This window comes from Excalfactoria chinensis, chromosome 2 (genome assembly GCF_039878825.1).
Source record: "Excalfactoria chinensis isolate bCotChi1 chromosome 2, bCotChi1.hap2, whole genome shotgun sequence".
NCBI classification, from domain to species: domain Eukaryota; kingdom Metazoa; phylum Chordata; class Aves; order Galliformes; family Phasianidae; genus Excalfactoria; species Excalfactoria chinensis.
Genome location: NC_092826.1, coordinates 119,166,721 through 119,180,941, shown reverse-complemented (window position 1 = coordinate 119,180,941; position 14,221 = coordinate 119,166,721). Strand labels below are relative to the sequence as shown.

General features: G+C 41.6%; 1 protein-coding gene across 6 annotated transcripts in view; it reads left to right on the top strand.

Annotated features, from left to right (window-relative positions):
* The window catches only part of PPP1R9A (protein phosphatase 1 regulatory subunit 9A), a 129,995-nt gene extending 115,794 nt beyond the window's left edge, over positions 1–14,201 (top strand). The window contains exons 16-20 of one of the 6 annotated variants that reach the window (XM_072329909.1): positions 1,590–1,788; positions 4,149–4,268; positions 6,096–6,119; positions 7,370–7,552; positions 8,489–14,201. In XM_072329909.1, coding sequence (XP_072186010.1) covers positions 1,590–1,788; positions 4,149–4,268; positions 6,096–6,119; positions 7,370–7,552; positions 8,489–8,701 — 739 coding nt within the window. In that variant the 3' untranslated portion in view covers positions 8,702–14,201. Of the gene's footprint in view, positions 1–1,586; positions 1,789–4,148; positions 4,269–6,095; positions 6,120–7,369; positions 7,553–8,488 lie in introns of all 6 variants that reach the window. The other 5 variants (XM_072329908.1, XM_072329911.1, XM_072329910.1 and 2 more) reach the window with 5 other exon arrangements.
* The last annotated feature ends 20 nt before the right edge of the window (positions 14,202–14,221 follow it).

The following is a 14,221-nucleotide window of genomic DNA, read 5'->3' as shown; positions in this document are numbered from 1 at the left end:
ACACCAGGTGGCATTTAAGTACCATACAGGTCGGGGAGAAGGAAAGTACACTTCTGCATAAGAAGCAGCCTCTACAGAACTCATGTTCCTGATACCCTCATAGTACATTACAGGTGTTACTGAAATCCAGCAGATATCTTCCTTAGAGGAAGCGGATTATCAGCGTGGGATGATCAGTTGCTTATGAGACCCACTGATAAATCAGCTATTCGCACTGTTTGTCGCTGAATATTTCTGAGTTTGGATACGGTTACTAGAAACAAAGTTCAATACTACTTTGAAACTCAAAATTCATGAGCATTTGTAATCCTTGCTGTGCTTCTGTAAGCTGAAATGTTGTTGTTTCAGTGTAACTTTATAAACACCGGTTGTCACTTCCTTTGTTAGTAACTCCAAAGAATTTGCCTGAGAAAAATCTGAGGATGTTTTCTTTACAGTCCAAAGCTGTACGAGCACTTTGAAAGAAGGAAGATGATGATGAAAAGACAGCATCCTGTTATAATTATCTTTGTCTATTAGAGCATTAGAGATTGATGTAGAATTAGTCATGCTGTCAGATATATGTTGCAAGAAATTATTTTGCCATTTAAAAACAAACAAAAAAAGGAACATCAAAAAACAGCTGAAAATGTGTAGAAGAAAATCCTGAATTATTTCTGAAGTCTACCACTGATGTTAAATATATAAACATATTTCCCCCTTTTAGGTAGAAAGCACATACTCTTATATTCCTTAGCCGGGAGCTATAGGTGATATGGACAATGTCATTCTTTCTGTCTTTTTCAAGCAGTATTGGAGCACAGGATACATTTACATTTAAGTAGCCAAAGGGAGTGAGGATTCAGTTCTGCCCTGCTGTCTGGGGGCTCTGGCAGCTTCTGTTTCATCCATATAGTAAAGAAGCTTCCCAATACACAGAGCTTGTGATTAGGTTCATAATGATTTAGAAGCTGACCATAAGTTAGAAGGTGAGGGAAGATTTATATACTGTTACTATGAAAGGGTGAGCTGATAATATCAAATGTTTATTTCATTTTTTTTTTCTATAGTTGTATTTTTAATATTTAATTCAAACAAACAAACAAAAACCAACAAGATGTCTCTCAGTATTTAGCTGTTGTAACAAAGGCACATCTATGTAGGTGTATGCATGCTCACCTGGTTCCTTCTGCCTGTGCTCCAAATCCAAGCCAGACCTGTCAGGGAAGCAGAGCCTGCCTGAGTCAGTGCTGAGTCTGACTACGCTGAGGTACTAAGCCCCAGTGGTACCAGCACTGCATCAGGCTTCTTGACTGGAACTGGTTCACACCAAAGCACAGGGACACAGGCATTTTGTGCCGGCATCTGTCTCCATTTGCTGTACGCGTGTTATCTGAGAGAGCTAGAGTTAGAAAAAAGAAATCAAAATACCACTTTTTCCTTCTTTTGTTAGAAGAGAGATTTCAAGAATGCTGTTAGCAGCTGTGTGCCACTGTGGGGATTAGTCACAGTTACACAGAATGTCGTTTTTTTTTTACAATGAACTACCTCTGTAGCATTTTTTTGTATTTTATACTCTAACACAAATTCCTGCTCCTTTCTCTTAGCAGGACCACCAGAGAGATGCTGCAGAAATCAGCCAGCAGTAAACCTTTAACAGAACGGTCCTCCTCTCTCCCACACTGTGTACCATTCACATGGTATGGAGAGGGTGGCAAGGGATCCAATTCTTCTAGCAACCTGCCGTCACCTACCAGCTCAACAGAACCTTCCTCTGAAAACATAAGCCCAGCTAAAAAAGGGTCAAAGGTAGAAAATAAGAGCTACCTTATTCCCACTGTGTTGAGTGGCATAATTGGCTTCGTGTTTCTGGAAGAAGAACGGGCCAATATGTTAACACTACAATAAACAGTGCATGGTGTTCATTGTACAGTAAAAGCTCATCTGAACAGAGCATCTCCATTATTGTACCGTTCCACATTCTACCTTTTTATTCTGTCTTTCTCTTAATGTACATTAATTCAGTAAACTAACCATGATGTGCCGTACTGTAACAAACACGAGTGGTGCTGGTGGAAGTTAGCATTTGGATCCACTGGACAAATGCTAGATTTGTGTATTCAGTTATAGATATGTTCTTCTGCATTCTTCAGGACTGATTGCAGGAATACCTACCTGTTCTTAATGTAATCAGATGAGATGTTTGCAAGTGAAGAAATGCTGTATGCTGTCAGTCATTTGCCTTTTTCTCCCTCAGTACTGAAATCTGCTTGTCTTGCATGCATGGATGTTGGATTTAATTCTGTGTATGAAGATTCTCAAACTATAAATAGGAACTGCTGCAGTTTAATACAGCTGTGTGATTCCTTTCTATGTGCATGAATGTTTCAGCATGATAACTCATTATATAACCCTTAGTTATAGTACTGTACTTGCTTTTTCTTGTGTATTTTCACTTCTGGAAGGTATTTCTCTGCCTTTATCCTTTTATAACTTGTAACAGTTTACTTTTTGCGTTGGTTTGGTAAGAAGAAACAGATACAGTGCTCAGTTTTAAATACAGGAATTTGAATCAGCTAATCAGCTACTCAGTTTCTTTTTATAAGATAGATGAGGGTTAGACATGCAATCCTGTTTATGCTGTTAAACAAATACTGAGTAAAAATAATGTTGAAATGGGAAAAAATATCCCTTCTTACAACTGCTGTTAAGCTGTGAAAGTTGTTTTGTTCTGCATTCCTTTGTCCTGCTCTCCCATTATTAGTATTATTAGCAGGCCTCGGCTATCTTGTGTGTTTCCCACAGACAGTGAAAAAGGCTAAAACTAATCATGAATGTGAAACATACACAAAAGAGAGGTGAAGTAAAAATCAGAATAGCTGAGAGGAAAAGGGTGTTCTTCATGGAGCAGGAGGTGGATCTGTTGAACTGCTGGCCTGAGGATGCCACACAGGCTCAAAGTGTTCAGGTTTTCTTGTCCTCTGTAAGGAGATGAAAAAAGCAGGACGTTAATTCTGAAAGTAGGTATGAGAAAACTGAACAGCAGGGCTTCTTGATTGTTCTTTGTCCTCTGTTAAGTTTGCAAGCTCTGAAATCTCCCATATCTATGCTGCTATTTAGCAGCGCAATGCCTCTATTTCGTTGGAATTCCAGCAGACCTCATGAGGACCAGCACTTGGTGTTTCTAGAAGGCCTATTGTTATCAGAGAAAATACATCAGATTTTGGGTGAAAGGGGGGTAAAAGAATAACTTCTTTTATTGTTCTTTTTGGTTTCGATGTTTGGATTGAAACTGAATGACAAAGGTGGATCAAACTTGTTACTTATATAGATGATAGAGGAGAAATTGGAGGTCAAGAAAGAGTTAAGAAATGTCACTGTATTGTCAGCTGTCTATTTAATTGAAGTGAAATTTCATGGTGACTTGTTTTAGATTTTAGTTGTTGTGGTTCTCAAATCCAACTTTTCCACTTTAAAATGTTATTTTTTTTGTATTCTTCTAATGATCGCTTTGCTGCATTCCTGGGAAAAGGGGCACACTCTTGCTATTCTTTGCTAGAAGATGTGATGCTTGTTATTAAGTTCTCAGGGAAAAAAATTATCTTTGTTTTGTGGTTATTACTTCACTAATTAACATTCAGCATCCAAATGTCTCTTTTGCTTTCAACTTCATTTTTTCTAGAAGGATAGGGAGGAATCAGAAATGGGTTCACGAGATATTCTCCCTGCTCTTTTAATAGCAGTTTTCACTTCCCTCTGCTAATTAACCGTCTGTCCTATTCTTTGTACTACTGCTATGCTTGTCCTGAAGATATGAAGGACAGCAGCGTGTTATTGATCAACCAGCGGAAGCAATAACTTAGCTCCATGATGATATCCGATACCCTAAGTGCAAGTCTATGAATTGCTTTCAGACCACTTTGTTACTCACTGAGGCATTAAGCTGGCAGAGCAGTCTCTTGAGGCACACAGTGGTAAAGCATATAGCATGTTCTATTAATCAGTAGCAGTGCAAAAGATTAATCTTCCTCGTGTGTATTTTAACTGGTTGGTAAGCGATTAAAATCACCCCTGAACTGTGCCAACCTGGAAGACAGAAAAGCAGTTTCCTTTTTAGATGCACATCTGAGATCATTTGTTTATTCTAAATTATCTCTTTTTCCCTACAGAATTTCACGTTCAACGATGACTTCAGTCCCAGCAGCACAAGTTCAGCTGATTTGAGTGGTTTAGGAGCAGAACCCAAAACCCCAGGTTTCTCACACTCCTTAGCACTATCGTCAGATGAGGTATGTTGCTGCAATTGTTTAAGGTGGGAAATGATTGTCTTCTTCCTCCCACAGCATTTGTCTTGATAATGAGTCAAGCAGTGAAGGGATGGTTTTGTGCAGTATTAGGCAGAAGTAAATGAGTTAATCTTGACTTCGGTGTTTTAATTTTTCTTGTTCATATATTAATTATTTTAAACAGCTGGCCTATGGTATTGCTGTAGGATTGTTATGTAGTGTTGTTAAATGCAGCTGGTTTCTTAAGAGCTGCTCTATCCTCATGCATTTCAGTACACTGTTCCTGCGTTCTGTATGTGTACGTGTGGACCTATGTATACATGCACTAAAACAGACATAATCGAGACAGTTTTGAGATGATACAGATGCAGGGTAATTGGATAAACATGGTTGAAATGTAAAGCACCTGCACCTAGACTATTTTTACCATGATGTATTAAAATAATAATGACCTGTACATGCAGTTATTGTTTATTCTGTACCTCAATGTGTATATAGTGATTAGAGTGTGTATGTGTCAATCCAGTTTGCATTCTTTGTGCTTGCTTTGCACATACACAGTGGATTTTGAGTTTGATTCTTCAAACCAGATGGCTTTTGACCTGTGATAATGTGAAAAAGCGTTCCCAACCCCATGAATTAGCGACAGAATTAAGTGGAATATAATATACTGCAAACACATTTCTAAGATACTTGTTGTTTGGCTCAGTTGTCAGTGAAGCTGCACAGTTCAACAGCTTACTGTACCTCCTGTGAACTCAGGAAACCCATATATTTGTCCTCTTAGAAATGCTGAGTAAGAACTTTGTATTTTTCACTTGAGGTTTGAGCCAGGGTTTTTTTTTTAGAGAGGAGGAACTTCAAGAATCTGTGACTTCCTTTTTTTTTTCAGTGACAAGCTTGTGTTATTACTGCTGTCACGTCTTGCACAGGTTTAAAGAATGAGAGTCATTCCATGCCAACCCCGTTTGCCAAAATGGAAGTCTACAATGCCAGTCGTTCTTTAGCGGTTACTTACTGCAGATTAGAAGGGGTAGATTTAGAAGAAAGAGAAGAGTAGTAGATAGGAGACTGCACATGCTGTAAATTACTGAGAACAATAAAGAGATCATTTATACTTTGTTTAGTATTGATACTATAATAATACTTTTCATTGTTTATCATTTTCCTTCCTGTTTTATCAAACATTTTATTGTGACATCGCCCTGTTCCCACTGTAACTAAGCAGAGCTAGAAGTTGGAAGATGCTTTCATTTGGCTTCTTTCTACTTGGATGCCTCTAAAATTCCATGCTTGAGCATGTCTGTAAAAATAAACAGGTTTTCTCTGTACTCTGTATTGTACCAAGTTGCACCCAGGCATGGTGAGGCTGCCGCTTGGACCTGATGTAGTGCATTGCTGCAAGCGTTCTCTCACTCATGGTTCTTGGGCAGACCTCATGTAATGATTTGAAGGAGAATGAAAAGAAAGGGTAGAGAGGGAACCCAGGTCCTGTGGTCTCTTGTCCTCTAAGTAGCTTTTGCTCTTGCAATTGGAGCCATCAGGCAAGGTCCCGCTGGTTCCAGTGTGCCAAGACCAGGAGCTTACGGGGCTTCACTGGCACAATCTCTGGCTTAGCTGCCAAATCCTGCGTGTGCTGAGCTTTCAACATGACCTCTCCTTTTCTGGAAGTAATTTTTTTTCGAAGAAATCTCTTTGTTTTTTGAGTAGCCTTATCTGTTTGCAAATCTTGGTGCTACCCTTGCCCGAACTTTTACATGCTGTTACATGTTCTGTATTTTGTTTCTATAATGCTTTTCTTTCCCATTTCTTTGTTGCTCCCTCACTCAGAGCCTGGATATGATTGATGATGAGGTGAGATACCAGTGTGCTGTTGTGGTGAATTGTGTGACCATCGCGTGGCAATGTACTGTCTCATTTGCAGTTTTGCACTTCTTGTTTCACTGTGTTGTGTGGCAAATCCCCTTGTTTGAGCATAACACACAGTTGTCACTGGCTCCTCCTGCCTTGTCTGCAGCTCCCCTCTCCTTTCGAGGCCATGGCAAATTGCAGCTTTTATGGTATTTTGGAAGGGGGAGGAGGGCCAGTGCCAGAGCACACCCACCAGGCCAAGCATCAGCTGCACTGAGGTTCTGCTGGCTGCCAGAGAAGGAAAAGATTGTGCTTGAACTGTCTTTTCCCCATCCCTGAGAAATGGATGGCCAGAGGCTGAAAGAGCTCCCAACATCATCTAACCCAGCGGTAAAGCTGTTCAAACAGCAGACAGCTGCAGCAGCCTGTAGCAGCTGCTGTGCTGGCCGGGATTTCCACAGAGTGGCTTTTGTTTCAGGCCCCACCAGCTTTCCCTTGGGTGGAAGGAAGTGGCAGAGAGGACACTCAGGGCTGAAGCAGCTGAAGGCCCACCTGCCCCTCCTGGTGTTTTTACTGCTCTTCTGGGCAGCACAATGTGTGGAGAGCAGGGCGGAGGCTGTGGGATTGCTGTGTGTTCCTTACTGTTCCTGTGTCATCTCATAGTCTTCTGTAGGTAACATCAGCCTCGCTGGCTGTTTGGTGTCACCACTTTGAATTTCTGAATGGTTTTTGTGAGGTTGGTTTTTATTTATTTTATTTTATTTTATTTTATTTTATTTTATTTTATTTTATTTTATTTTATTTTATTTTATTTTATTTTATTTTACTTTTTGGCTAAAGTTCTTGTTTTGCAGCTTAAATACACAATAAAGATCAATAAATGTGCCTGGGAAATGGATTGCGGAATACACTGTATTCATTAGAAGCCTTGTAACTTGAAGGATAAAGATCTTGCGAGGGAGTGGGAGCTTCATTTGTTTAGATCTGTGCCACCTGGCCATTTCAACCCATTTGGATTAAAAGGAGTGCCAGTTCCTTTCTCCTATTTGTAAATGGAATCTTGTTATGTACCTTGCATCAATTCTTAGATACCTGGTTAAATACAGATGTAATACAGTGCTGTTAATTTGTTGCTATAGTAGTATAAGGGCAGTAGGGGTACCTCAGTTCTGACACTGGTGGTTTGTGCAGAAAAATGCTACTGCTGGTCAGTGTTACCCTTTTAATAATAAGGAGGTCCGTTTTTGTCACAGATCCTTGATGATGGACAGTCTCCAAAACACAGCCAGTGCCAGAACCGGGCTGTTCAGGAGTGGAGCGTGCAGCAGGTTTCCCACTGGTTAATGAGCCTGAACCTTGAACAGTACGTTTCTGAATTCAGCGCCCAAAACATTAATGGGGAGCATCTCCTTCAGCTGGATGGGAGTAAGCTTAAGGTAACTGATGGAACAGAATGTGAGGTTAACCATCTTATTTGTTGTCACTTGAGATCAAGGAATGAAGAATTCTGCCAGAAAGAGGAGGGCTTCTGTGTGTAGAATGATTATAGACCCAAGCAACATGCACAGAGTAGAAAGCCACAGCTGCATTCAGAGAAGTTCCTGTGTGTACTTACTTAGGTTCAGTAGCTTCAGAAACAGAGGGAGTTGGCTTTGTGAAGACTCCGGGTAGGTATAGTGTACCCGTATTTAATGCATAAATCATAAGGGACCATAAGTGGTATTTGCATGCACACATTTCTCATCCAGCTCTGTTTTACAACAGGGCGAGTCACAGAAGATTGTAAACAAAAATACATCTGAAGGAGCAACTGTAAAATGGATTACTGTGATACTGGGAGTCAAAAGCTGGACACCAATTGTACTGTGTTAGAATTAAATGCAGTTTTGATGTATAAGTATGCATTGGCTCACGCAGTGAAAATATGAGCTCAGCTTTATCAAAAATAATTATAGGAAGGAGTTGGGGGAGGCTCAGCAAATCTGAAAGTCACAGTTCAGTGTTTCCTTCCTGAAATTTCACCCAAAAAGCTGGAAGACAGCAAGGGCACTTTTGACTAAGGAACGGCAGTGAGAATTGGGGAGTCTTGTTCTTTGTAGACTTAGGTGTCCTCAGTTTAATATTTCTTTGCCTTCTTGCCTCAATGAAACTTTGGTTGCAGACAGATCTCCCTTAATATTCTGCAAGTGGAAAGGATGGAAACTAGTTCAGAACTGTAAAATGTTATTAAGATTTGACTTCGGTAGTCAGTATCACCAGTTTGTTTAGTTGTGATCTGGGAAGAGTTTTTATCAGGATATAAAAAATAAAAAGAATTGGTGATAGATTAAACCATATGAAAATCGTTTTAAATGTTATTTTCCCTATCTCAGGCTCTTGGTATGACGTCATCCCAGGACAGGGCGATCGTTAAAAAAAAGCTAAAGGAAATGAAAGCATCCCTGGAGAAAGCTCGCAAAGCCCAAGAGAAAATGGAAAAGCAAAGGGAAAAGCTTCGGAAGAAGGAACAGGAGCAGCTGCAGAGGAAATCGAAGAAAACAGACAAGTCTTCGTCAGAAGCAACAGAGGGCACTAATGAGCAGTGATAAGCAGAAGTGCTGCTAGGTTTGTAACGTGGAGGCACTTCGAGGGAAGAGAAACTCACACCCGCTCTGGTGCCCCTTCAGCTTTCTTGCGTTCATTACACATGAGTGTGTACAGAGAAATGGAGCTATAAATAGAATGACCGGGGAACTTATCTCGTGTAGTTTTATTTTCCTGCATATCCAGTTCTCGCTCGTTGTTGTTGCCATGTTGAACAGCCCCAGCCCCTCGGTTTGTTTTGTTGTTGTTGACAGCTAAAAGATTTCATATTTGTGTGGCAGTGTTCCCTTCCCAGCCTACTCTTTTCTTTTGAGCTCTGTGTGTTCGGTCACTTCAGTAACCAGCATGATGCTGAGGAGCATGGTCCATTGCTTCACCTCTTCTGAACACGATGGCCAGTCAAAGCGATTGGTGAACACTTATTCATCTGAGTAAAAGGAGTTTTCTCTGTCTGAAAGGAGATGACTTAATTAACTTTCTAACTGGAATTTCTGCTTCTCTGCAGTGTTTTGATACTCACTTCCATCTACTGGAGTAAGTTTTGTCTTACATCAGTACGTTGAGGCGACACTGCTCTGGAAACACAACTGTTCCGTGACTTCTTAATATACACTGGAGATAAAGACAGGAGAGTGGATATCCCCCCTGGGTAAAAGACAGGAGGTGGAACTCTTTCTGTTAACTGTACAGTAGTTAATCCAGGAAGGAGGCAAAGCCTTAAACGATTATGTGGGTTTACACAGAAATCTGAGGATAACATTTATCCTTTAGATATCTGAGCAAGGATGCATTTCTATCTAGAGCACAGCGTATAGATCTGTACAAATTTCTTTGTGCTCCCAGTGCGTAGGTAACTTTCTTATAGCACACTCTGCTTTCTTTTTCATGTATTTTGAACAGGAAACTGGGCTTGTTTTGTTTTGTTTTGTATTTTTATCCAAGAAAAAACACGTCTTCAGATGCGTTCCCCAATAAGCATTGGAAGTGTATGTTTTGTGCTGTGCCGTTATGAAGCTGTCATTGGAAACGATTATCAAAGTCGAGTCTGCTGAAGACTTTCAGTTTTTACAGAAGTGCACTTTAAGCAGAGGAAGAAGAGGGATTCTGGTTAGGATTGAATTCAGTACGTTGCTTCTAAGATCAGTGCTGCCTTGGAGGTGAAGGTTACCAAATCCAAAGCTGCCATGTATTAATAACTATTCTGGTTGATGTGTTTAAAGAATATCTTGACTAAAACCTGATTTTTTAGGCATGGGCTGCAGAACGTTTGGATAGTTTACCAGTAGTCTTGTTACATATGCCAGAGGTTCCTGTTCTCCCGGCCTGTTGAGTCCAATGGCGAAGCCTGCTGAATAGTTTTGACTGTGACAGAAGCAGAGCATAACTCGCACCGGGTGATGTTACCACCTCTTAAGAGCGGTGTTAAAATATTCAGGAGAATGAAAAGACAAATGGCAAATACCCACCACAAGAAACTGGAGGTGTAACCTTAAGCTTTTAGTCAGAGCTAACTATGCAGCAGCGTTTGTATTTGAGAAACATCACTTCCTGTTTGTGCATCCTGGAAGTTGCAGCCTTCATCTGGCCAGTCATGCTACCATGGAAATTGTTAAAGATGTCGACGCAAAGGTAGAAACTGGAACTTTAAATTTGCCAACGTTGAATTGTTTGGAAGAAAACGTTTGTTTTAGTTTGGCTTGACTTCTCTCCTGCTCTGTACTTTATGATGGTCAGATTTGCCTGTTGAGTTCTCTGAAATTCAGATTTGAAACAGTTGGGGCGCAATGTTTAGAGTTAAATGTCTTTGATCGTAATCATTTCTATGATGTGTAGAATGGTCTGTACACTGACAGAGCCTACTGCATTCAGAGTTCCTACACAGCATATCTGCTTAGCCTTACCTTAGCTTTTGCTTCCAAATCCAATTTCTACAAGTTTCTGACGTATATTTTACTCAAACAGAAGAACAAAACTACCATCAGAGATACTTTCTAATATTTCTAATGGCTTCTGATATTTTTCTTGAGATAGACCACGGGCAAAAATGGATGTGCTAACAAGAATTCCACATGGGAGTGAATATTTGTGCACTCTCTGTTGGAAAAAAAACACAAAAGAGTTTTAACAGCCTGATAAAAGTAGCATTCCGTCATGTTAGGAGGTTATAAATTTATACCCGAGAGAGAGAAGTTGTCTGGAAGAAACTGGAGATTTCCTATTTTAAATACGACGTTGATGAAATGCATTTGATGATTTTAAATTATGTTTACATTATAGTAACGTTTAAGTGGTTGTATGCAGTAATCTGAGGTGGTGTCCCTGCTTTATGTTGTCTGTGTTCCTAGGAACCTGAGCAGGCTGCTTGGCATCATACGCTGAGTTTTCATTCTTGCAGCTTAGAAAAGTGCCTCATTAATCTCTTTGTAAATCAAGTCCTTCCTCTACAGAATAACTGATTCGATCTACTGAAATCCTCACAGTATTTGTGTTTTTGATCACTTTGTGGTAACGTTACTTTGTTAGTCTCCAATTTAAAAACAAGAACAAAAAAAGAAATTAGGAAGCAGTAGCTTACATTTAAAATAAAACCATAAAATGCACATTGATCAACACATGGAAACAGAACAAGCCGAGCAGTGTCAGCAGTTTGCTCCCCTTTCTGTGATAAAAGAGATTTATGTGGTTCCTTTAATATGCTCACATTTTGGGGGCGCGGAGAAATGTCACTGGACTACCAACATAAAGAGAGGCGCAGTGTGAAACCTCTGTTGCTGCTCTATAGGATGTTTAGGGTTGTGTTGCATTTCTTCCCCTTTTATTGTGTAACGGCACCTATGAAACAGAAGATGAAGTTGTCTCATTGTTGTGAACTTAAATTTCCTGTAAACCAATGCTAAGTCAGACTAATGTTTTTTGTGTGTGTGTGTAATAAGAAACACATAACTCCACGCTAAATGACTGGAAAGACTTTCTCTTGGCTCACCTGCAGGAGTGTCTGTAGCCCACCTTTGCATCATTCTTGATGGAGTTCAAGCAGTTTTAGATGTGTTGACAGAGCACTGTGCAGGCAGCTCGGTGGTTCCATGCCCCTATGATGCCCGTGCCTGCTCCCTGCCCAGCTGCCCACAGCTGGCAGAAGGTGACTGCTGCTGGGGCGGCACCGGGATGCTTCTGGGACCTCTGGTTGTGCCTCTATTGCTGCGGTGGTGCCCATCTGCTTGTGTGCACACATCTGGCTTGTGAAAGGCTGCAGGCGTAACCCACAGAGCAGAAAGGAGAGCTAGCTGGAGCTTGGAAAAGCAGAAAGTTAAGAGATGCAGCATGGCAGGTTACTGGAGTCCTGAAGTCCTGCACTGAGGTTCTGGGGGAGCAGAGTGGGTCTTTGCTCTATCCAGGTCTGCCAAGCATTCTGACCTCGCTTCCACCTCTTTTTTTCCCCTGTGTGACATGAGTTACAGCCCACAGTGAGGTTCCATCCTAAGCAGACCAGGACCAGGCATGAGAAAGGAGCTCAGGCTGGTATGTACAGTACACAGAGCACTGCTAGCTGCTGTGCGTACCTCACCCCGTGGTCCCAGCAGGAGTGGTGGTGCTCACTGTTGGCAAAGCTTGTTCTAGCTCATGGGCTACAGTTGTGTAGCAGACCAGCAGCCAGTACTGAGAAACTGAATGGAATTAGGTGATGTTTGTATCTCAGCATATGCAGATCTGGTTTGGATTTGATTCTTCTTGCAAAGGCATCTGTTGTGCCATGATGCTGGTCTGCTGCATGGATACTGCAAGAATCCAGGTTTTACAGCAGTTACTGAGCAGGCAACTCTGAGGTTTGCCCATCTTCTACTCTCATTAGCAATCACCTAGCATCAGGATATCTAACACCCCAGCTGTTTGCTTCCATCTAAACCTCCTACCTTTCAAGCTGCCCCACTTCCAAGCTGCTCGTGTGCTGGCAAATAAGAGGTGGGCAACGTTGTGTCATCCCAGCACTGAACAGCAAAAGGAAAGCTTCACACATAGCCAGCTGTGGGTCTTAAGGCTCTGCAGCGTGCTCTGTGCTATTCCTCACTGCTGAAGTTTAAGGGAATTTTGCAGGAATTAAGTCATGTCTTAATTATTTAGCCACATGTTTACAGCGGAAAACTGCTGTCTGAGAGAAAACAAAACATGATTTTGCTTTTTTGAGGTGTGGCCTCTTCCCCTTCAATGTCATCCAACCAAGTGGTGGAGAGGCTGGACCCTTTCTGTAGCAGTTCCTCCTCCCGTGCTTCCCTTGTTTAAAGCCTCAGGAAATCAAAGCCGTGAGCCAGAACACTGAAAACGAATGTGATAAAAGCAGGCACATGCTTAATGAACTTGGGAGTCTTCAACAGCTGAGTGCGGGGGGCGGGTGGATGGGTCCGTTTGGGGTTTGTTAACAACAGAAAGTAACGAAGCGGCTCAGTCTTTCTGGAAATGAAGAGGCCAAGTGATTTGTGGCCTTTTTGGGGTCCTCTTGTAATGAGCAGGCGTGGGTCTGTGTGTGTCTGTGCACATGGGTTTGTGTGCCTCAGCACCTCTGCTCAGCAGCAGCAGGTGGGCTGATGCAGAGCTGCGGGCATGGAGCCGGCACATCGGCTTTGCTCTGCTTGCAGGGCCTTGTGTTTTTTATGGCTCCCAAGGTGTTGTTAAAAGTTCTTTTAAAACCCAGAGTGTTTTTCCGTAGGTCTTCCTGCGTGTTGTCCTCGTGCTGGTTTTTAGCTGGGGAAAGGCTGGCAGGGTCGGTGCACCACATTGTTGATATTCTGGGCAGAAAAGCCCGTTCTCATTCTTGATAAGCCCGATTCGTGCTGGAGCTCTGTGGGCAGCTCATTGCTCAGCAGGCTGTGAGTGACTGCCCCCAGGGTCACCGCTGACTGTGGATCGCGCCTCTGCCCACAGACTTCCCATGCACACACATAGTGTCTGAATTGCTGCTTTTGTATCTCCCAACCACGCTGCAGTGCTCACCCACCGGTGTACATACAGCTAGAAGACCAGGCAGCTAAAAGACTCAAATGCACTGTGCTCACTGTAAAAATCGGCTTCATAACGTCGTTCCTTTTTATATGGTTGAAGAGGTGGTTGCGCTTCAGATTTTTTCCTTTTTTCGGTCGTTTTTTCAAGAGGTCAAATGTATATGAAGTGCATGTTTAACCCTGAGCTTTCTGTTTGTACATCTTGGTGTCGAACCATCTGCATGAAGGACGCGGTAGTGCCATGTCTGAGCTTGTCCCCTCGTGCTTTAGTCAATAGCAACTTCTCTAGGTCGTTGAGTTTTCCCCCAGGTGATTTTCTTTAATGTTTAGTTATTCAGAGACATCAAAACAAAACATGATGGTGGCCCTTTGTTTTCTTACGGTTTAAATATGAACAACAAAGCCTCGTGGTTTGAAGTTAATTTGTTAGTGTAAATAAATTTCTTGCCAATGAGTATTATTGTTGTTAGACAACGAATGCAATAAAATGAGAAATCCTGAATCTTTATTAGAATTTGTATCGAGTCC